General features: G+C 50.1%; 1 protein-coding gene across 1 annotated transcript in view; it reads right to left on the bottom strand.

Moving 5' to 3' along the window:
* The window catches only part of EPHB1 (EPH receptor B1), a 290,702-nt gene that overhangs the window by 52,812 nt on the left and 216,180 nt on the right, over positions 1–21,710 (bottom strand). Inside the window, exons 9-10 of the mRNA XM_057316010.1 lie at positions 14,323–14,445; positions 2,247–2,494 (exon numbers count right to left, since the gene is read on the bottom strand). Coding sequence (XP_057171993.1) covers positions 2,247–2,494; positions 14,323–14,445 — 371 coding nt within the window. The remainder of the gene's footprint in view (positions 1–2,246; positions 2,495–14,322; positions 14,446–21,710) is intronic.

Raw genomic sequence — 21,710 nt, forward strand, 5'->3', positions numbered from 1 at the left:
TAACATTGTCTTCTATTCACTTTTATTTGGCTGTCTTCATGAGATCTCTGATCATGAATGAATGCCCCCAGGAAAGCACAGTCTGTACCCCACTCTGACGTGAGGGGTCTGGCTATAAGAACAAGAGACCATGCACACTCAGGATGACTCCATTTCTCCCGCTATCCCAAACACTTTGGTGCCAGAAATGGCTTTTCATGTTTTTCATTCAACCAGCACTTACCGGGTGCTCCCTGTGTTAGGGACCGGGGTTTCAAAATAAAGGGCATAAGCCATACCCTCAAGAAGGCTGTACCAGGCAACGTACGTCAGCTTCATCCGTTGTCATCCCATGCCCCCCACCAAAAATAAGCCACTACCGTCTAAAAACCCAGAGGAGGAAAAAGTGTGCTTGGCTGCCAAAGTAGCTTCAGTCTGTACAAATGTAGTGTCTAGAAAAGCCCCGCAGCTACCCTTCCACGCTGCAGCCCCTCGGCCCTGCTTCGGAGCTTTGGAGCCACCACAGAGCTGCAGAAAGATTAGCAGATAGGCCATGCTGGCTCTGGCCTCTGAACACATGGCTCAGTTGTTCCACGGTACCTGCCTGCTCCCCTGCGTGCCTGGCGAGTGCCTCATTCTCCAGTACCAGATAATTCTCCCTCCTCTGTAAAGCCTTCCCTGGCTCCCCCAGGAAGATTTCTGTTCTTCTTGGCTCACGATACCTCTTCACACCACACATGGAAACAGAAAGAATCTGGTCAGATGACTGCTGGACGCTCTGGGCACTAAGGTCCTCAGAGAAGGGACCACTGGGGCAGGTTGTAGTCTCTAAGATGGCCACAACAGGACCTCCCATCACCCATGTGTAAGACAACATCATGTTATTGCCCGTCAAAATGTGGGGCCGTTTCCCACCCTTGAATCTAGGCAGCCTGTCACAGTGGTCGAAGGGTACTATGGGACTTGAAGCTAAGTTACAAATGTGGTCCAGCTTCTGCCTTCTTCTCGTGGGACCTTTGTTCCTGGGAGCCAGCTTGCTGTGAGGAAGCCCAGGCAGGCCACCTGGAGAGATGCCAGGCAACACCCAGCATCAGTGAGTGAGTCTTTGGATGATTCCAGGCCCCAGATCTTGAACTGCCCCAGCTGACACCACATTGAACAGAGATGTCCCCAATGAGCCCAGATTGCAGACTCATGAACAAAATGAACTGTGGTGAGCCACTGAAATCTTGGGTGATTTGTTACTTAGCATTAGAGCAATGTCTCTTTCATGTCTATAGGCCCAGAACCCAGCAGAGGGCGTGACCGCAGCCGTCACCCCATGAATATTTCAAGACCAAGTATCTGAATGATCCTTTGATCTGCAGCCACAGCTACTGTTAAGTCGCTTTGGTGACACGCATAGCCTGCCAGTTGGTATTACCCTGAAGTCCTTGCTCAGCAGACCCTGCCCCATCATGATGCAGCCCATGCACCCTCTGCTGTCAGGCTCCCTCCAGTCCCCAGCTCAGGCTTTGGTCCAAGCCAGGACATGCTGATGACCTGTGCTCCACCAGCTGCCACTCCCCAGACATCGGCATCGTGGCTGTGCTCGCCCACCCCTGCTCTGAGTCACGCTGTGATGTCCCACAGAAGGCAAGCGGTTCCGGCGTGGGAGCATGTTCGACAATGGCCATTCACAGATCTCCCAGCCATAGGCCTCGAGGCACCCCCCCCCCACCTCTGCTGCCGGCTGGTCTGGGGTCACAGAAGAGACCTGTGAATGCTTGTGACCCTGTCTTTTTCTTTCCTGCCAAGGAGCATCTCCTTCGAGAGCGGGTGGCCCGGGCATCAGGAAGGGCAGCCTGTTTGATCTCTGAGCTGCAAACGAAGGGAGCGGGCTGGGCGGGCTGTGCTGGGGAAATGGCAGAGATGGCCAGTGGCGTCTGCGGGAATCACACAGCGCAGTGTAGCCGCTGGGAGTCTCCTCGGTCTCCGTGATTCATGCAGACGCCGATGGCCATTCCTCACCCGCCTCTATTCATTCGTATTCATCCAACAAGCATTTATCACTGGCCCCCTCCACGCTATCCTCCTACCGGGGGGTCCACAGGCTCCTCTTCGTTCTATCCTTGTAGAAACAAATCTGTCAGCCTCGCTACCATTTCCACCGCCCACCCACATTTCATCGGGCGGGCGATTCCTAAGTGGCGGGTTACCCTCATGCAGACACTCCTCCCCAGCATCCGACACTGCTGACGTCATGCACGCCCCCGAGCTGCTCTTACCCTGAGGAAAGAATCCAAAGCCCCGTTCTCCATGAACTCTGTGATGATCATGACGGGCCGACTCTTGGTGACCACGCCTTCCAGGCGGATGATGTTGGGATGGTCAAACTGGCCCATGATGCTGGCCTCGCTCAGAAAGTCCCGACGCTGCTTCTCCGAGTACCCGGCCTTCAGCGTCTTGATGGCCACATAGATTTCCCTCTTGCCCGGAAGTTTCAGGCGCCCCTTGTACACCTCTCCGAACTCCCCTGCAACAAGAGCGCAATCATTACCCGTTTCCGTCTCAGTCTGCGGAACCACAAGGGCACAACAGTGGCGGGCACGGCGGTACTCAGAGTGGAATTGCGGTCAAAGTGACGGAGATGGAAACGGTGTTCTCTTGTTGTGACTACGGTGTCCTGGCCCCAATCAGTTCATGGCAAACACAGAGGTTACACTAAAATACTAAAATACGTTCCTTGCCTCAGTTCTTCGAAATAGTTCGGGTAACTAAAGTGGAATTTCAGAGTCTATATGAGTTTGTTTTTCCTCACGTTTGGGTTTTCATTTGTGTCCCAGCTGAATAATTGAAATGAAACGGTCACTTTCACTTTGGCAGACCATAACTCATTTCTAGCAGAGCCTGGCGCAAGAACGTCCAGGCGCTTCGGGTGTGTTCAGGTTCCTTAGTGCTCTGAATGAGGTGGGTAACGTTTATGTTCCTACACTGCACTGAAAGCTGTTGCATTGACTGGGACCCCCAGAAAGCAGACACTGAGAAGTCAGGAAGGAAGTTAGCAGACACCGTGCAGGATAGAAGGGGAGGAAGCAGGATTGGCCAGAGTCCCAGATCATGCTGCAGACCTGACCTTATGAAAAGAAAGGAGGAAGCAGGCATGGATAAGGAGAGCTCCAGATCGCCATGCAGACCTGGCTGAAGCAGGCCTGCCCGTTTCCTCCACCCCTGGGCTGCTCCAGAGTACAGAGCACCCATGCCAGGGAGGCCCGGCCTCCGGCCTCCCGCCACACTCTGTCACTGGCCTCCGCGGGAAAGCTGAGGCAGGTCCTGAAGGCAGGGCAGCTGGAGGCTGGCGGCTCCCTGCACCCCCAGCAGCTGAACAGGAGGTGGTTTCTCCGAGCGAACATGAGCGGCACACCTCCACGGGTGCCGCGGCATTTCAGCATTTGTACGGGAACATCACCCAGAGTAAAAACAAATCTGGTGGCACTATTTCATAGCTGCTTTACAAAATCTGTTGAATCCTGTTAAATGTGCTTTCAAGAGTTATTCTATGATTTTGCTTGGCTTCGTAACTTCTAGTTCTTTCATGGGAAGCGGTTTAGTGTCTACTTGTAAGTGCATCACTGACACGTGTGTCAAAGGCCTGACGGGAGACAGGGCCTGACGGCTTTCTGCTGGGGGGACCTTCTCTTTCACCTTTAGCTCCTGGAAGAAACTGATGGAGGAGACTGTGAGCAGATCAATGACTGGCCGAATCAGAAAAGCAAGTTAACATCTCCTCTGTGATTTGTTTGGGAGTTCCCTTTGTTTTCTACTGCAGAAGTCACTGGAAGGAAGCTGCAGGAAAGGGCTTTTCATGCAAAACTGCTCCAGAGTCGGTAAGATTTGTCGGAAGCTAGGGCCGGGGTAGAGGTTGGCTCAGGCACCATTAGCTTGACTTCACCGTGGACCTTAGGACATAGATTATGGGTGACACTGGTTTCGACATGAATCAAACGCTGCTTTGCTGAACTGCTCGAAGGCAGATGGAGTCTCATTCACGTTCCTAGCTTGTAGTGCGCACTATGGTTCCCGGTTCAGGGTAGGCACGCCCATCAAAGGTGGGGAAGTGTATTTATTGTTACCTGCCTGGCTTCTGCTTTGTCTGCTCTTGGGTTATAACCTGCTGGAGACTCTATCCCTGCTCTATCCAAAAAAAGTAGGAGGTATTTACATTTTTATAAAAGACTGCTTACGACAGAATCTTCTTCTATTGCAAAACACAGTACGCCCAAAACCACGGGAACGGCTGGAAAATGACACATCCATCCTGTGGAATGCCATGAGCTCCTGAAACTAGCAGATGAGTCACATACCTGGACTTCGAAAGATGGCCGCACTGTATTGTTCAGTGAAGAAGAAAAGGAAAGGAAGCCACAGGATGTGAGTGCAGTATGTACCCAAATGGAGTGTGTGTGTGTGTGTGTGTGTGTGTGTGTGTGTGTGTGGATGCAAAAGAAAAACAATGGAAAAAATCCACATAAAATGTATTTCAACTTCAAATTCTTTTTAAAAATGGTTGCCTACAGGGTGGGAATAGGAGTGGGGAAGTAAAGTGAGTCAACTTAATCCAGTTCCTTTTATGTTGTTTGAATTGTTACAATAAGCATTACTTTTGTTGTTCAACTGAGTAAGATTTTTTTTAATGTACTGCACAACAGGGACCTGTCGTATATGTGTGTGTATGTGTGTATATGTGTGTGTGTAGTATGTGTGTATATGTGCATGTGCATATATTTGTATGCATGCAGACATGCGACTAGATGTATGCATATATATGTCTATGTGTATGATCTATAATATGTGTGTGTATATAAAACTCATCCTTCTGACACCTTGACCTAAAAAGTATTCAGTAACCATAAGCTGAATGAATAGAGATTGCACATTTGATAAGTATACTAATTGAAGAATATTGGTTGGTATTTCTTCCTTGTTGCTATAATAATGAGTTACATTTTCTTTTAGTAAAAAGACAGGAGCTGAAGGGAAAGATACGGTAATATTTCTTCTTGGAAGAGATAGGACACCAATATCTACTGACCACCTACCAGGTGTCAGGCAATGTGCTAGGCTCTTTGCATATCTTATTTAATGCTCACAGCACCCTCGTGAGTTGGGTGTGTTTATGCTCATTTTACTAGTAAAGAAACAGGGGCACAAAGAAAACATGTCCCAAATTCCCCAGCTGCGAGTCAGAGCCAGGGTTGCTGTCGGTGCCCAGCCCCTTTCTCCACCATACTGCCTCTGGGTGGGTGTGCTCAGCAGTGTGGCTATGAAGTCACAATCCAGGGACCACTGTGCCCCAACTGTGCAGGTCCTAATAGTTCACGTGCCATCACTGTCACAGCAACTCATATGTAGGGAACTGCAAATACAGTGGGCCTAGCTCACAGACAGATCTCACGGTCACTGAAACTTCCTGCCTGGGAGTCGGGTGGGGTCAGAATATTTAGGAATTGGAATTTTCGGCAATTTCTACATCAGTGTGTGGAGTTGGGGTAAGTGTTCCAGGTGAATCTGATGTCCCCTACGACACACACACGAACACCCCAGTTAAAGACTTCTCTTCTACACCAGTGGTTCCCAAAGCTGGCGGCCCACGGCAGCACCCTGGGGAGCAGGTGTGCTTTGTACAAAGTACAGAGGCCTGGGTCCACCACCAGGAATTCTGATTTGCTCGTCTGGGTGCACCCTGAGCCTGGACAGACGTAAAAGCTGCCCGTGGGATCAGCTACGTAATTTGTGGGTCAGACCGAGGTGCAAAACGCAACCGCAGGACTTCTTGTTCAAAAATTATGAAGGCTTTATAGACGTGAGTGGAAAGAAAGAACAAAAGAGGGAAGAGACCAATGAAGGTGTGGCCTTGGCAAGTTCTATCCACTAGAACCTGCGGCTCCCACTACCTTCAGAACTGACAACTGTCATCTTGCTGTTTAACCTTTGTGGCCGACTGCCTTCCAAGTGCAGTGCTTCTACTCCTTGAACTTGAACTTGTATCCTCTGCGGGGGTTGCATCATACAGGTTTTTTAAATGGTAAACACGGGCTCCCCTGAGAGGATTTCCAGGGCAGTGAAACCACTCTGTCTGCAACGGTCACGGTGCTACGTGTCATTATACATTTGTTAAGTCCATACGGTATATGACCCCAAGAGTGAGCCCGCCTGTAAAGCATGGACTGGGGGTGCTTATGATGCATCAGCGTCGGTTTACCCACCAAGGTACCACTCTGGTGGGGGCTGCTGAGCGTGGGGGGTGCCGTGCATGGGAAATCTCTGTACCTTCCCCTCAATTTTACTGCCAACCTAAAACTGCCCTAAAACAATAGACTTTCAAAACACGTGCTGTCCCTGGGTAGGGAGACCGGGCCATGTGGTCAGTCACTATGGCGGGAGCAGTGTTACTGCTCTCAGGAATCCGTTCTGCAGGCATGGGAAGCAAGCGCTTCATACTGATTCTGTAAAAACAGCTCCTTTCCTGTCTGGCAAAGAAATGACTTCATAGTCTCCAAGCCCAGAGGTTTTCAAAGTTCCCACTGCAAAGGAAGCCACTCAGGCCACCGTCCTCACTCGGGGGCTGTGCTCCACCCTGTCATTACGTGGCCCCAGTGCTGGGAGAGGAACTCGGGCAGGGAGTGGAGGAAGCAGCTCATGTCCACGCCAGCACAGCCACCTGACTTGGGGCATGTTGCTTCCCCAGGCTCAGCTTTCTCAGCTTTACACAATAAAAAGAAAAGATCGACCACCGGGGTTTCCTAACGGGGTGTGGAGTCTCTGAGAAGGTGCTTTGTAAACTACACACTGGGGGCGACACATGTGGGTGCCGATTTAAGACAAGCCAGGGGTCGGGGCATGAGCGGGGTGCCACGGCGGGGGGTTGGGCTCTGGGAGAGAACGAAAAGATGAAGAGCAGGTTTCTGCAGACTAGTGGGACCCAAGACAAAGCAGGGCCTTATGCTGAGGGGTGGGGGGAAGTCCGGCTGCCAGGTATCTGGGTGTGGAGGGCATCCCCAGGTCAGCCTGGGGTGCCAAAGTGCGGGGGCTCTGGGCTTCTAGCACTGCCGAGGCTCACAGGGAGTGGGAGTCGGCGGGCATATGGCCATTATCAGTAACAGACCACCAAGGCCTTATGTGGCTTACGATGTGAGAGGCTCTGTCCCCTTGATCTTCGACTTCGGGTTCACATACTATTCTCAAGAAACTATTTTTGCCCGTCCTCAGGGCCAGAGCTTGGCTATCTGTGAGGCTTTGATTTACCTCGAGCTGAGCTCTAAAGCACTTCCTTTCACATGAGCTCCAAACCACGGCCATACATTTTGCAGTTTTTGATAAAAATTCATAATACCTAAAAATATTCTGCACAAATCAAGCATTAGCAGTATATTTACAGTAGATGCTTATAGGAAATGCCTGGGTCGTGGTTACGGTTCATTCCTTCTACGCGGACCCCTCACTGACAGTGACTGCAGCCGGCCTAATTTCGGTCTGGCTGGACTTTGACTGGCCTGCATCTTTGCAGCTGACCTTGGAGCCTCTCCTACCACAAACCTCCCTTTGGCTAGGACCTCGCTCCTGCTTCAGGCCAGTCTGGGGGCCAGGGGCTCTCAGCAGCGCTTCTCAAGGTGTGGTTGCCGCCCTCCCACATCAGCACCGCCGGGGGCCTTGTTAGGAAAGGCAGATTCTCTGGCGCCAGCTGGACCTTCTGGTTCAGAAGCTCAATAGGTGGGGCCCTGTGACATGAGTTTTAATATGCCACCGAGAGGATTCCGATGCCTGGCTCACATTTGAGGACCACGGCCCTCCAGGCTGTCGGCTGAGGGTCATTTAGCCAGTTCCCGCGACTGGCCTCCAGACAGCTCCTGAAATTATCCGCTACCAGTGTTCAGCTCCTTGCCAGTGCCCCTTTCCTCCTTTCCTTGACAAAATGAGGAAGAGAGAAGAAGTGGTTCGGCAGCATTAACTGCCTCAACTATTATATATAAAATCAGAAGCAAAGAATTTTCAATTTTTGAAAATGAAACATCCAACCCGCCAGCAGGTATTTCGAGTGCGGGCTGTTGGCTGTGTGCAGTGCGAATCGGCACACAAGTGCACTCTTTTTTTTTTTTTTTTTTTTTAGCAGCATTCTGAAGCCACAAACTGCCTTGGGGAAAAAAAGGAAAGCAGAGCTTCTAGTTACTAATTCAAGCTTCCACCAGAAAAGGAACTTTTAAAGAATAAATTTAAACTGGGTTTTAAAGTATGATTTCCAACCAGTTTTACCACTCGAGCCTGGGCAAGGTAAGTAGGTTATGGCTAAACCAGGCATAGTAAAGCCATGGCAGGCAGTCTGCTACCTCCTGACCCCGCACCCAGGACACACATTCCTGATGGATCACAGCCCGATTCCTCCTTTTCGGCAGAGCTCCCCAGGTCCCCATTACCGGGCCACTGGAGTTAGCAGATGAGATGGAACCTGCTGGACAGCCACAATACTTAACACCTACACGGGGAGAGCAAACGGATTTCCTCTTTTCTTACGGCTGTTTGTGGTCATTCGACAAATACCCACCTATAGATGACATTATTTTCATAATGTGAGCAAGCCCATACTGAAAATGCTACATATCTTGGTCCTCATCGTTATCCTTCTTAAGGTAGATAGCTGATCATATTAGAAGAGGAGGGCTGGAGGACGGAAGAACTTGCTCTCCCCAGGAAATGTGGGGTGTCTACCCCCCACGGGCACACTGGACTCTAGGACAGTATCATCACTGCCAGCAAGAAGGCTTGCAAATTCCAAACTGCCAGACAAAGTTTACCACCAGAAGTAATGTCCCTGTATACTTAAGTGCTCTTTTCCAGAACAGTACTCAAAGTGGGGGGTTACGTTTGCCAGACCTAGATGAGCCGTGTCTGGGTCTCAGTTCTCGCTCTATTATTCACTCAGCTGGCAGCACCATCTTTGGCAAGCTGTCCTCTGAACGCTGATATCCTCACCAGTTTAAACACACACACACCCTACCTCACATTAAGGGAGTGACGTGAGACAGAGCTTGTAAAATGTGTCCACGGTGAATGTTCAGTACATGCCAATTATTTTACTTATGATCACTCAAGACATCTATGAGATTTCCTCTTCTGGAAACCCTTCCTGTGAGTGACTCTTGTCCAGTACGGAGGCCACGCTCATGCTCCCACCCTCACTTCGAATAAGCCCAAGAGGGTCAGGCTGGCAGGTGGCCTTTCTACCAAAACACCCCCCCAAGAAACCCGTCTTCTTCTTCAAAGAGAGAACTGGGGGCCTTGCTGGCCCCATTCCTAATCTGTCCACATCACAGATCCCCCTCCCCAGCTCTCTTCACCCAGCCCTCTCCCCATAAGCCTGCCTCTCTCTCACAAAAAGTCATCTGTAGAAATGCTGAACTGGCAGCTGCTGGAGTCAGAGGAGGAGATTCCTTAATAAAATACAGTGGCCCTATCTTCCTCTGGAAGCCGCCTCCTGGTGTCACCTCCACCTACATCTTCATGCACTTGCCAGTCATGACCAGGGCTGCTGCATGTAGCTTCACGGGGTACACACAGCACAAGCCGGACAGCCATCTGTGTTTGTTGGGCCCAATTACAGAGGCCTCCTGCTTTCTGCTCTGGGGGAACCGACGGATCGAACTGATCACAATTAACCAATCCACTGGAGTTGACCTGAGAGATGGCTCCTGCAAGTCGGACTCATGGTCCCAAAGAGCTGATATTCTCCAAAGGCTCCAGAAGGCCTGTGGCCCTCTTTGAAGAGACCAGTGATATACATTATCTGTAGTAGGGGAGAAGGCCGGCCTTCATCTCCCTGGGCCACTTCCGGAGTGCCTGGTGAATCAGGACACTTCACCTCCCTCTAGGTTCTCCCCATTCTCCTAAGCTCTGCCCAGTTCCCCAAATTTTCCTTCCCACTCTACTCTCCCTGCCAAGGACCTACTTTCAACCATATGCAACAAACATTCAATGGAACACTGAATGCCACACCAGGCCAGGCTGGGACTAACAAAAACCCTGACGACACGTCGCTTCCATGGAACTTTGAGCATGTTGTTGAGAGACAGGTGGCTTGAGAAGACCCGCGCAGTTGCTGCAACTCGTCAGCCTCGGTACCTAGACTTGATTCTACTGCCTTCACTCACATGCATGCCCCCCCCACCCCCAGGGCCTGGCAGCCTCCCCTCCCTTCAAGGGGTTTAACCCTACGCCCTACATTTCTGGCCACACCCTCCATGATGCACGCCACCCCCCAGCAGCTCCATTCACCACGTTTGGATCATTCCGGTTTAGATCTGTTCAGGTATTTGAGTGCAGCCTTCCCTACCACCTCCATCCCAGCAGCAGCCATCTCAAACCCTCTCCACGCTTCCAAGCAAAGCCCCGTAACTGGTCTCCATGCCTCCAAGGCCTCACTCACCCTTCCCCATTACCTCCTTCCAGTCCAACCCAGACACAGCATCTAGCCGATTTGTGTCCCCAGAGCCTCATTCCTATCACCCAGCCTGCTCAGACACCTACCTGAAACTCACCACCCTCCACAGCATAAAATCCGTACCCAAGCCTCCAGAATGCCGGGTCTCAGCCTGATTCCCCAGACTCAATGCTTGATACTTACTGTCAGGAAACCCCTCCCTGTCAGCCTTCTCCCCTCCTCATTCTCACGATATGCCATATGTCATGTCAGTCCATCAAAAGCCTCCACATCCACAGGGGCCCCTACGGCCTCTCTTCCCTGGATTCTCTCCTGCCCTCTAACCTCTCCCCTCACGTCCAGGCCTACATGTTCCCTGGGCCCTCGTCTTAGCCGTCAGTGGCCCACCGTCCTCTTGTGGACTGGAGAGGTACGTGTGTTAGACCATCTCCCCTACAGAGCAGGGCTTGTTAGCGTCATGCATTTCCCAGCATCCAGCACAGTCCAGGCACAAGATCAGTGTTCAATGAATGAGGATCTTCTTGAACTCTAAACTGAATCCCTCCTGCAACAATCACGACCCACTCCTCGGGCTGCACACTCAGCAGGCACAGGCGGGCTCCTCTGCATCTTCTTGAAATAACCTTGCACAGTCTGGAAGGCTGGGGTGTGCTGGTAAGTGTTCAACTACTAGCTCTCCAGAAAGCAAAGAAACAAAGAAACAAATACCTCCCAATTGTAGCATTTGCCAATTCCCACCGTGTAAATACTCCTGCTGGGGCTGATGGGGCCCTACCAACACGCGTCACTGAACAGGGGCTGGAAGGAGATGTGCACGATCGGCTCTTGTGAGCTGGTGCCAGCTGGCTCCAGCATCCCGCTGTTAGAAGGTCATGCTTGTTTCTCTTGTTAAATCATGCAATTTTCCTCTTCTGTCATTGTGTCATTCTCTAATGAGTTTCACAAAAAAAAACTTGCTCCTTCTACTAGTTTTCATCCTTGAAAGCTCAGGCCAAAGGTTATCTTCTTTGTGAAGCCTTCCTGATGCCCCTGCCCATTCCCAGAACATGGAACTGAGCACTTCTCTGTTGGTCCAACACTTTGCACACACCTGTGTCGCGGATGGTGTGAAACAGCGAATACGTGACTAGCCTATTTCCCACTAAGATTGTCAGACCTGTGGGGAGGGGAGAGGGTTGCTCTTTGTCCATCTCTGGAACCCCACACCCAGCATGCAAGAAGTATTCAATAAGAGCTTGTTGGGGGAAGGAAGAAATACACAAGCAGAGAAAGGACGAACGGCTTCTGAGTCTTCTTTTCATGTGTCATTACCATCTGCAGCCCAGTTTTTGCTCCCTGCTCCCAATCAGCCAGGAGGCTAAGAGCAGGATTGCCAATAATACTGTATAAACATTACCTTACAAAATTCTTTTCTTTTTAACTTGACCTTCACACCAGCTCTTTTAGCACGAAGTGAAGTGAGTCTCAGTGAGGCGGGTGTGGGAGAAGCAAGAGTGGAGAGAGAGGAGAAAAAGAACTGGAGAGCGGGGACTGGTGCCAGCTAGGAGTGTCTTCCATTAGAAGTGCTTCGAGTTACACACAGTGAATTCATATCCATAGGGATTAGCCCTGGAATTTCTGAATCGTGAGGAGAGGAGCGTCTGGTAGAGGGCGGTCAGCAGCGACCAGGCGCAGGTCTTTAGCGGATGCTGCTGGGCGTCTCGTGAAGTGCTGAACGGATCAATCCCTCCCCACCGCCGCGTGAGCTGCGGAGAGGACTGACCTCCTCTGAGCAAGATGCACCAACAAGCGGAGGCCCAGGCTACACAGAAAGGGGAAGTGAAGGATGGAGCAGGGCCATCGATTGTCCCTTTATAGGCATCCGGCAGTTGGTGAGCTCACCCCCAATCGTCACTCACCGGCAGGGTCATAAAGTGAGAAGGCTCTTTACTCTTCCCCTGACAAAGGCGGGAGGGGTCTGATGTGTGCTCTCTGGGGTGAAATGCAGTCCAGAACACATCGCTCGAAGCACATGACATAAATAACAACATTAAAATCACGAGCACCATTACCACATGACATAACAACAATTAATAATGTGGGGAAACAGGGTGCAGGACTGAAAGCACGCCTCCCCGACACTCTTTCAAGTTCACTGGAGAAATCTGAGCCCCTAGGAGTAATCCAATTTATCTGGTATCCAGCCTTCCAAGGCATGATCCTCAAATATGTCAGCATCTAAGGAGGAAGGGAAAATTATCTGCACGGAAGTGAAAGTCGTGGTTCAGCAACATATTTAATGAAAGTCAATGGGAAATATGTATAGACTTATGTGGCTCAGATACACAGCCAGCCGGCTGGGACTCCCGAGGGGCTGGTGAGAGGGGAGAGGTGTGTCCCGATAGGGACGGTCCCAGCGGCCCCCACAGGGATGCCATGAGGGTGGAGCTCTTTAAGAGAGAAACCAGAGCATGAAAATGGTGGCCTAATGGGGCAAGCTTTCAAATGTGACTTCCAATTTCACAGATGGCTTTGTGACCCCTCAGTGCATTAAGAGACGCAGTGAATGGAAGGATAGTGACTTTCTCCCTAAAGATAATATACGAAATGGCTGTCTGTAGGACTTTGACTAAGCATATCTTATCGAGTTAAAATGTTACAGGAAGAGGCAACTCCATGGCTCTCCAAATATTGACATGAATAAAGGACTTCTAAACGTAGGAACTAAAAAGAAGACAACAGCATATGAGTAAAGAGAGCTTGAGCAATGGCCAACAAGAATTGGAGAAGAAGAAAAGACAAAGAATGTTGTAGAAGAAAATAAAACTAGGAAAGAGCACACAAAGCAAACACAGGTTTCAGAAGATTCAAAACAGGCAGCAGAGGAGGCATAAAGAGATGACTTATAAAGGGAGGGTATTTCAGGATATTTTACTCCTTCACATTCAAAAGGCTGGGTCCGTTGCCAAATTGACTCAACTACTGATCCATTAAGGAAAGATGAAAATTCTAGGTCAGTCTTTAAGTAGGATCTCCTGAGAGCATCTCAGGTAGCTAGTCCTCTGCTGGGCTGAGTTTCTATTCCAGTGCAGTAAGATGGATGAGACCACGCGTGTTTCTCGGAAGTGAAATCTGTCTTGGGTTACCGTCCATATCATAGATCTTTTGCAGGAAATACAGTTAGGGGTGGGTTTTCTTCTGGAAATAGTGGTCCCTCTTCAATTCATCATGATCTGTCTCCAAATGTGTGTGTAGGGAAAGGGGAACTGAGAGTTTGGGAAGAAATCTTTTTTTTTTTTTTTTTTTTAAAGATTTTATTTATTTATGTGACAGAGAGACAGCCAGCGAGAGAGGGAACACAGCAGGGGAGTGAGAGAGGAAGAAGCAGGCTCCCAGCGGAGGAGCCCGATGTGGGACTCGATCCCGGAACACCGGGATCACGCCCTGAGCCGAAGGCAGACGCTTTAACGACTGCGCTACCCAGGCGCCCCCTGGGAAGAAATCTTGATCCAGAGCCATGGAGATATTATCAGTGAGTGAGACACTATGTCCAGCTTCTAAAAATTTCTGCTTCTTTAGGTCCTTTCAGCTGTGTAGCCTAGATCTCTCTCTATCAGCATTTGGTAGTCCACTTCCAAAGCTATGTCTGAATCTTCAAAACCACAGCTGACTTCTCTGCAACACCAGTCAAGCGTGGCCACCATGATCAAGGTCCCCAGAAGACCCCTACACACACACTGTAGATGATTCAGACACATCTTCTGGGGAGAAAGATGTTAGAAGCTCCTTTTCCAATGGGATGACTTTTTATGCTGAAAGAGAACACCTAGGACGGTGGGAAGAAGATGTTTGGACACCAAGAGAACAGAAACGAGGGGAGGGGAGAGCCATACCTGCTCCGATGACCTCTTCGATTTTCACAAAAGATACATCAATCTCCTTGGCAAACTCCCGGACAGCTTCGTTGGGGTCCTCATAAGTGAAGGGGTCAATGTAGATCTTCATCCCTGGGGAGCCTTATTAGAGGAGATAAGCAGGGTTAACATCCCAAAGAGGACACGGTGGTCACTAAGTCCTGGCTGCTGTCCCCAGCAGTAAGGCTATGGCCGTGCGGGGCCCCCCTACACACCAGACTGCCTCTCTGTGCCTGGCTGGGCCTTCCCATCTCCCTTCCCTCCGGGCCACACTGGCTTGGTTCTCTGTCCTCTACTTCTCCTCCATATTTTCTTCTCTTTTTGAGCTCTTGATGAAATGTGGAGCAGATTACTTATAAGTGACAGATCGGGACCAGTTCCCACACTGAGCGCTCACAGAAGGCGAAGAAACTGATTGATGCCAACCAAATGCATTAGCAGAGAAGCGGTGGTAAAATGGTAGGGTAGATATCAATATTTATCAACTTGACAACTCTTCTGAGTGGAGGCCACTGTTAAGGTTATAACTGAAGGCTGTGGCCAAGGCTGCAAGAGGGATGAGGATGGATTAAAGAGAGAGAGAGAGAGAAGGAGAAATTGCGATTAGAAAAACCTCAAGTTAGAAGTGTCAAGACAGAATACCAGAAGAGACAACGTGAAGAGAAAAGCTTAGAAAATACTGATAGAGAAAAGCGCAAAGTCTCCAGAGAAAAAAATGAGGTGGAATGAAAGAAAAATGGTAATGAACGCCTATGCCCTCAGACACACTGAACTATGAAAAACGAATAAAATGGTGAATGAGAAATACAAAAAGGAATATAGACTTTGTCACTGATGTTCACAGTGGCAAGATAAATAGGTGTGTATGGGGACAAAATAGAGAATTGTCACTGCAGAAAAAATACATTCAAAACGTGGAGGAGAGGGGACAAAAAAGGAAATGGAACCCAAGAAACAAATGGATTCCCTCACAATGTAATTTTCAACATGTCTGATGTGTCATTAGGCAAAGCATAGACACTGTTTTCTTGGTGGTGGTGTGGTGGGCAGGAGAGGACTTTGAAAGCGAAACCACATGGTCTAGCATGGCATCCTTGTGAAGGGGAGACATTGTGCCTGCCCGCTGTTGCTGTCTGGTCAGTGGGAGAGTCAGATCAGCAGGGCAGGCAGGTCTGGAAAGGCACAGGTGCTAAGCGCCCATGGTCGGGACCCAAGTCTGAGGCAGTGCCTCAGGTTCTCTGAGCACCGCCCCCCCCACCCCGTGCCTCATCTCGCTGACTCCCGGCCGCATATGCAGGGGTTAGTTCTGACGTTTTTCATCCAAAAAACTCTGAGGACTCTACAGCTTCAAGTCATCATTTGGGCAAGGATTCAAAGTGCTAGAGCACAGTCCAGGGGAGAAGGAACATACAGCAAGGAAGTGAAGAGGGATTTTTTTTTTTTTTTAAGTCAGAGAGAGCCAGGTGCCATGCCCAGAAGAACAACTCTTTCTGAAAGATGGTTGATTCCCAGTCATTAAATAAAATCACTCCTAGCATGCTAGACTGCTTGCTTTAGGATGGTCAACACCATGCTAGAATGCTCCTTGGAAACCTGGGAATGACAACATTGACTTTGGCATCTGCCGACTGAGATTTGGACAAAGCAAAAAGAGAGATCCTCACCTCTATGTAGAATGTTCTAATCCCTGGGGAATGTAGGGGCAGGGGGGAGAAAGAGAGAGAGAGAGAGAAAGAGAGAGGCAGGTGTTTTAGTTTGCTAACAGTGGACTAAAAGGAAAGTAGGCATGGGGTTCATCTCTTTCTCCTTTGGTGTGAAGAACGAGAGCAGGAACCATTGAAACCAGACTGAAAGTGTCTAACGAAGCCAGACCGGCATCTCTAGGCAGCCGTACTTTGGGTTCCACCAGAAGCAACCCTTGGGACAAGGTTCTGAGAGCCAAGTGGCTTATCTGAAAGACGATCCCACGGCAGTAGGGGCAGGTGAGTGGGGAAGTAAGATCGGGCAAGGCAGTCAGCCTAGAAGGTGTGTTCTCAAGCCACTTCCCACCGTGGGTAGCCGAAGCAGGCTTAAGCCCCCCAGGGAAGCTCTGGGAGTTGGTGTGGGTGACCACATGCTTCACAGTTGGCGCACTCTGGATGGAGGGAACTGTGCTATGACCACCCATGCTCCTATTAGCCTTCAGTGGGGGCTGATCAGCCCACCGTGTAGGTGAACAGGGAGCCTCCATGGCCAGAGAGAGCTTTTTGGGGAAGAAACACAGATGAGGCAGGTGGAAGTTGGCCAGTGTGAGTTGAAGGGGGGAGGGCAGGAGGTGAGGCAACCACAGACCCATTCAAAATGCCAAGTGGACAGCAGGTCGGTGTCACAACCTGTGACTTTTCCTGAATTCTGTGCTGTGTGGAGATGAGAGGAGGCTGAGACCCAAATGCTGGGGCCAATAGGTGAGGACAGAATCCCAAAGCCTCTTACTAGCCCGGCATAATGCCGCAAAACCACATCCATCTCTTAGGACAGGACTCTCCCCACCACTGGCGAAGCTAGCACCTCCCTCCCACGGTGACTATGATATTACAGAACATATTGTAAGTGACATGCCCAGCACAGCACCTGATGGACAGGGGGAGGGCTCGCACACTGAAGTACTCATGGTGATTATCAGCAAATGGTTCTAGGAAGTGTTTGGGGAGGTAGGAAGAGGAAGCAAGGTGGGGTGGCCAGTGGGGGATGTCAGCCACTTAGAGTTATATTAGTTACTTTAAAAATAACTACCTTGTTATTTTAGATCAAGGGCTTTTAAACGATGTATGCTAAGCTGTCCTACAGGAACTCTTCCACAAAGACTAATTAGAGAATCTAGAATGTGCAGTAATGAATGGTTTGCAAGTACAGACACATATAAGGATGAAGGAGAAAGGATTCTGAGTTAATGAGCTTTACAGATATTAGCTCCCATCCATTCTGGGAAGGACCTACTCCCAGAGGGCCACAGCTCATCTGATGGGGCTGGCATCTTCCAGGCCAGCAATAGGCGACCAAGTGCCCCAAGGTGGGAGCAAGTTCACAGTTCGATGATGGGTGCCGTTTACTCACACGGAGATGTTTGCTACCTTGCTGGCTTGTAGGCATGGCGGTGGGGGGGGGCAGGTGAGCGATGTCACAGCTGATCTGGGGCCAGGGGTTCTGACTGTCAGTAAAGTCCTTCACAAGCAGCCGAGGGGGCTGCACGGAGGAGCTAGGAGGAGAGACGCAATGTGCCCGTGAAGTTCTGCATCTGTGTGATAGTAGCAATCAGGACTTGTTTGCCCTGAAATTGAAGATGCCATTGTCACATTGAGGAAGGGAAACTGGTCAAAAGTCTACCAAATGGTTCAGACTCGGTGCTTTTCCTCTGAGGAGGGTGTGAGAGGGCTGCCCTAGCAGAGGGTCCTGGCCTAGCTCCTCCGGCTGGGGGCAGAGACCCAGCGATCAAAATCGGGAGTGATTTGACCGAGCCCGTGCCCATCACGGTGCCCCTGCATCTGTCTCTTCCTGGAATAATACAGCTCTCCAGACCTCTCTCCTGCACTACCGCTAGGCTTTCTCAAGTCCCAGAAGATGATGAGAAAAAAAAAATGCCTTTAGCTAGGCGGAACAGGTCATTTGTCTTTTGGCTCATTTTGTGTTTCTGCATAAATCCTGCATCAGCCTGTTCCTGCTCCCACTTGCCAGTGAGCAGTTTTTAATTATCAGGAAAATGGTATTTAGTGCAATGAATCACCAGACAGTGAACAAGGAATTCAAGTCAGCTGCAGAGTCAGGCGCAGCCAAACATTTGGAGACGGGGCTCCGAAGTTGTTCTCAGATTACGAGTGTTGGGGAAATATTATCAGTGGTAGTAATAATAATATCAGATGCAATATAGCTCATAATATCAGGCATTTTATAATGCTCTGTACAGTGTTTCACATTATTGTTGTTGTTAATATTATATATTTATACCATCTTCTAGTTACCGATGTTTTCCTTATTTTTAACATATGTTACATACCTCTGGCACAAAACTAGTACCTATGGATCTAAAATTCTGATTGCTAGTGCCTTGAGACAGAGAAAAAAATCTTCAATTTTATGATCTTCTAATTCACTAATTTCTATTAAAGAACTAATCTGCAGGTATGTTTGTTCTTTGACCTCAAAACCCATTTATGCTATGGCTAGGGGGTGCAGCCTGGACTGCCTCAAGCTTTAAAAGACCATAGTCCCAGGAAATTAGCCAAATCTTATCCATCAACCCATGCTTTAGGCATAGAAGTCTGGGGAGAAATGACTTAACCACCACTATCCGGAACCTTCTAGTGTGGCTCAGAGTGCTCCTGGAAGAAGAAACTCCTGGCTGTTGTTAGAGACCCTACTTGACTGCATCAGGGGGCTCTCAAAAGTGAAGTGGTTGGGACAAATTTTGGGGATGCTGGCAGATGTGTGGAGTGTATCTAAAAAGTCAGTCAGACCTATTGCAAGTGCCAGGGTCTCAGCAGGTTGGGAAAGGGCCAGTTCTAAATGGTGGGTGACACAGGAGAACTGAGAGCTGAAGGAGAAGACGGAGTGCTCCTCTTCTGTCCTGTCATGCACTCGGAAAGCACAAAATCAGTGCCACAGACATCTCGGGGGTCCATGCAGAGCACAACAGCCTGGGAGGCTTCGGGGGTGCCAGGAAGAGCCTGCGGGCCTCCTGCTGGCTGAGGAGTCCTAGAAGCCCACAGTACAGCTCCGGAGGCGCAATGACGTCACTTGTTCTCAGTCACCGATATCTTGTGTCCCAGCAGGTTTGACGGAGCCATGGGAAGAGGGCGGTGCGCTTCCTCGGGCCCCATTCCGGACCCAAGGCAGACTTTGTCATCTTTGTGACTCACCTAAATTTGCTTCAGATATCTAAGCACAAGAGGGAAGCGGTTTAGGGATCAGCACATAAAATCCAGCCCCGGGAGGGACTTCATCCAATGCTCTGCCTCAGTACGGTGCTCACCCCTCATTTGTCACAACGTTGATAGGACACTGTTCTAGGGACTATGGGAGCTACAGCAAAAGCAAAGCTCATGAGGTTCTTCTGACGATGAAGACCTGAAATACCTGGGGAAGAGTGCTGGAGAGTCTAGAATCAGGAGTCCACACCTGATAATGAGCTATAAATGCTGCAGAAACCAGAGAAGGCAGACGGCTATGGATGCCAGCGTTCCAGGTCACAATCCTGGAAGGATAGGTCCCATGATCATGCACTGGGGAGGGAGAAGCCTGGGGTATCTAAGGCAAAGCTCAGAGAGAAGCCCACCATTGCATGAATGAGGAGAGTGTGACCAGCTTCAATGTGGCGGGAAGGGGCGACCGAGGTGGCAGAGCACTCGTGTACTAGCCCGGGAGGGCCTTGAGCACTAAGCCAGAGGCGTTAAGATCAATGCCATCGGCCACACAGAGCTGACAACTGTTCCATCCGCAAGGAAGGGACGCACTGAGAGCAAGGCATTGGGGAATTCCTTTTGCTGGCAGGCTGCCGCCTTCACATGGGTGTCGTGGGGAGGGGGCTGGAGGCGACAAAACAGCTATGAGGTTGTTGCAGTAATTAAAGCACAAGATACCGAGGTTCCGACCAGAGTGCTACGATAAGAGCAACAGAAGAGGCGAGAGCGATTTCAAAGGGAGGATTGATAGCACTTGGTGAGCAGTTAACGATGAGGAATTAAAGAGGGACGAGAAGAATCCAAAGTTATGCCCAGATGTGTGGAATAGGCGGTACTGTTAACCAGGTAATGGACTTGGGGCGAGAAACCCCGTTGTCAGGGAAGTCTGCACACGTGCTTTCACACTTTGAACGCACACATGCACTATGCGAGTGCCTAGAAGTCAATCCTAAGACTCAGAATGCAAACTGAGCCAGATGTCTCAATCCGGAGTTGTGGACTGAGGGGGCATATGGGTGGCGGTTGAAGCTGTTGACGTGATGGGCAGTTTCTCGGAGCAAACGTACCAGGAAAGATGGTGGAAACCACAGTCCGCTCCGCCTGCTTCCGAGGGCCAAGAAGAGGGCAATAAGTAGTTGTTTTTTCCAGGAAGGAGCAGAGGTCTTGGGTGTGAGGAAGAACCCAAGAGGGGAGCCCCAAGGGAGGCAGCGAGCCTCGTGGAAATGCAGGGGCTCTGAGGGGGATCTTCCTCCCTCCTTGTATTTGGAGGTTTCACCACATTCTAAAGTTGGTTCTTAAAACCAAGTAATTGCCTCATACGTGTGTCCAGGAGAAGGAAAGTAGGCCACAGGCTACTTGCTATTGAGGAAGGTACTTCAGGAAAAAGGGTGGAACATCTCCCTGTTTCTTGGCGTCAATGACCAGCACAGGCAGGTCTGTCCAGACAAGGCCCGCTCGTTCTGGGCCCTCGAAGTCCTGCTGGGAAGCCAAAGGCAACAGCCACGGAGGTGCTCATTAAATTTCCTTGACATTTAATAAGCACCCACTGACAACTCTGCCAGCTTTTGCCCCTGGGGGCCTTGCCTCCCCTCCTCGTCGGCCTTCATCTACTCACGACCAGTTACTAATGCTCCTATTACCCCCAGAAGGAGGCAGCCAAAGTATCCAGTCTGTCTCCTCCTCCAACGGGTCCACCTGCCCTTCACCCCCGTGCCCAAGGTGATTCCCAGTGGGCTCGCTGCTGTTCCTCCACAGCTCTGGAAGACATCTACCACCCAGAGTCGGGAAGGCTGGGTGTGCGCTCTGGGAGTGAGAGGGCTTTCTGGATCTAATCTAGTCCAATCTGCCACCTAGAGCAGCAGTGGGCCCCACAACAGCCTTTCCCGATAGCTCTCCAGCCAGCGCTTGAATGCTTCCAGGAGCAGAGAGCTGACTGCCTCACAAAGCAGCCCGGCTCTGGGTTGGAAGCTCCAGCTGTGGTGGGTGTTCTCTACTGAACCAAGTGTCTGCCTACTCTGATCCTTCCCTCGGTGGGTCCCTTCAACCTCACGAAGCACGGCAACATCCCCTTTCCTTTGCCCTACAGGTGTCCTGCTTGATCCCTGCCCGTGTTTCTCCAACCGAACGGGGGTTTCCAAGTCTCTAAGGTAAGAGGTCAGGACTTGCCACTTTCCACTGGCAGGCTGCTTTGCCAAAAATGTTCTTCTTGAAATGGGGTCCCCAGAACCAAGAACCTCACTGTAGATGTGTTCTTACTAGCACAGAGGACAGCGTGTCTGGGCATCACCTCCTCTGATCTGGGGGACCACAGAGACAGACCTGAGTTTAAAACCTTGTTTTGCAAATCACTAATTCCAAGATTCTGGATAGGTCACCTGTTCTCTCTGAGGCTGTTTTTTTTGTTTTGTTTTGTTTTGTTTTTTTTCCGCATGT

The sequence above is a fragment of the Ursus arctos genome, unplaced genomic scaffold (genome assembly GCF_023065955.2).
Source record: "Ursus arctos isolate Adak ecotype North America unplaced genomic scaffold, UrsArc2.0 scaffold_20, whole genome shotgun sequence".
NCBI classification, from domain to species: Eukaryota; Metazoa; Chordata; class Mammalia; order Carnivora; family Ursidae; genus Ursus; species Ursus arctos.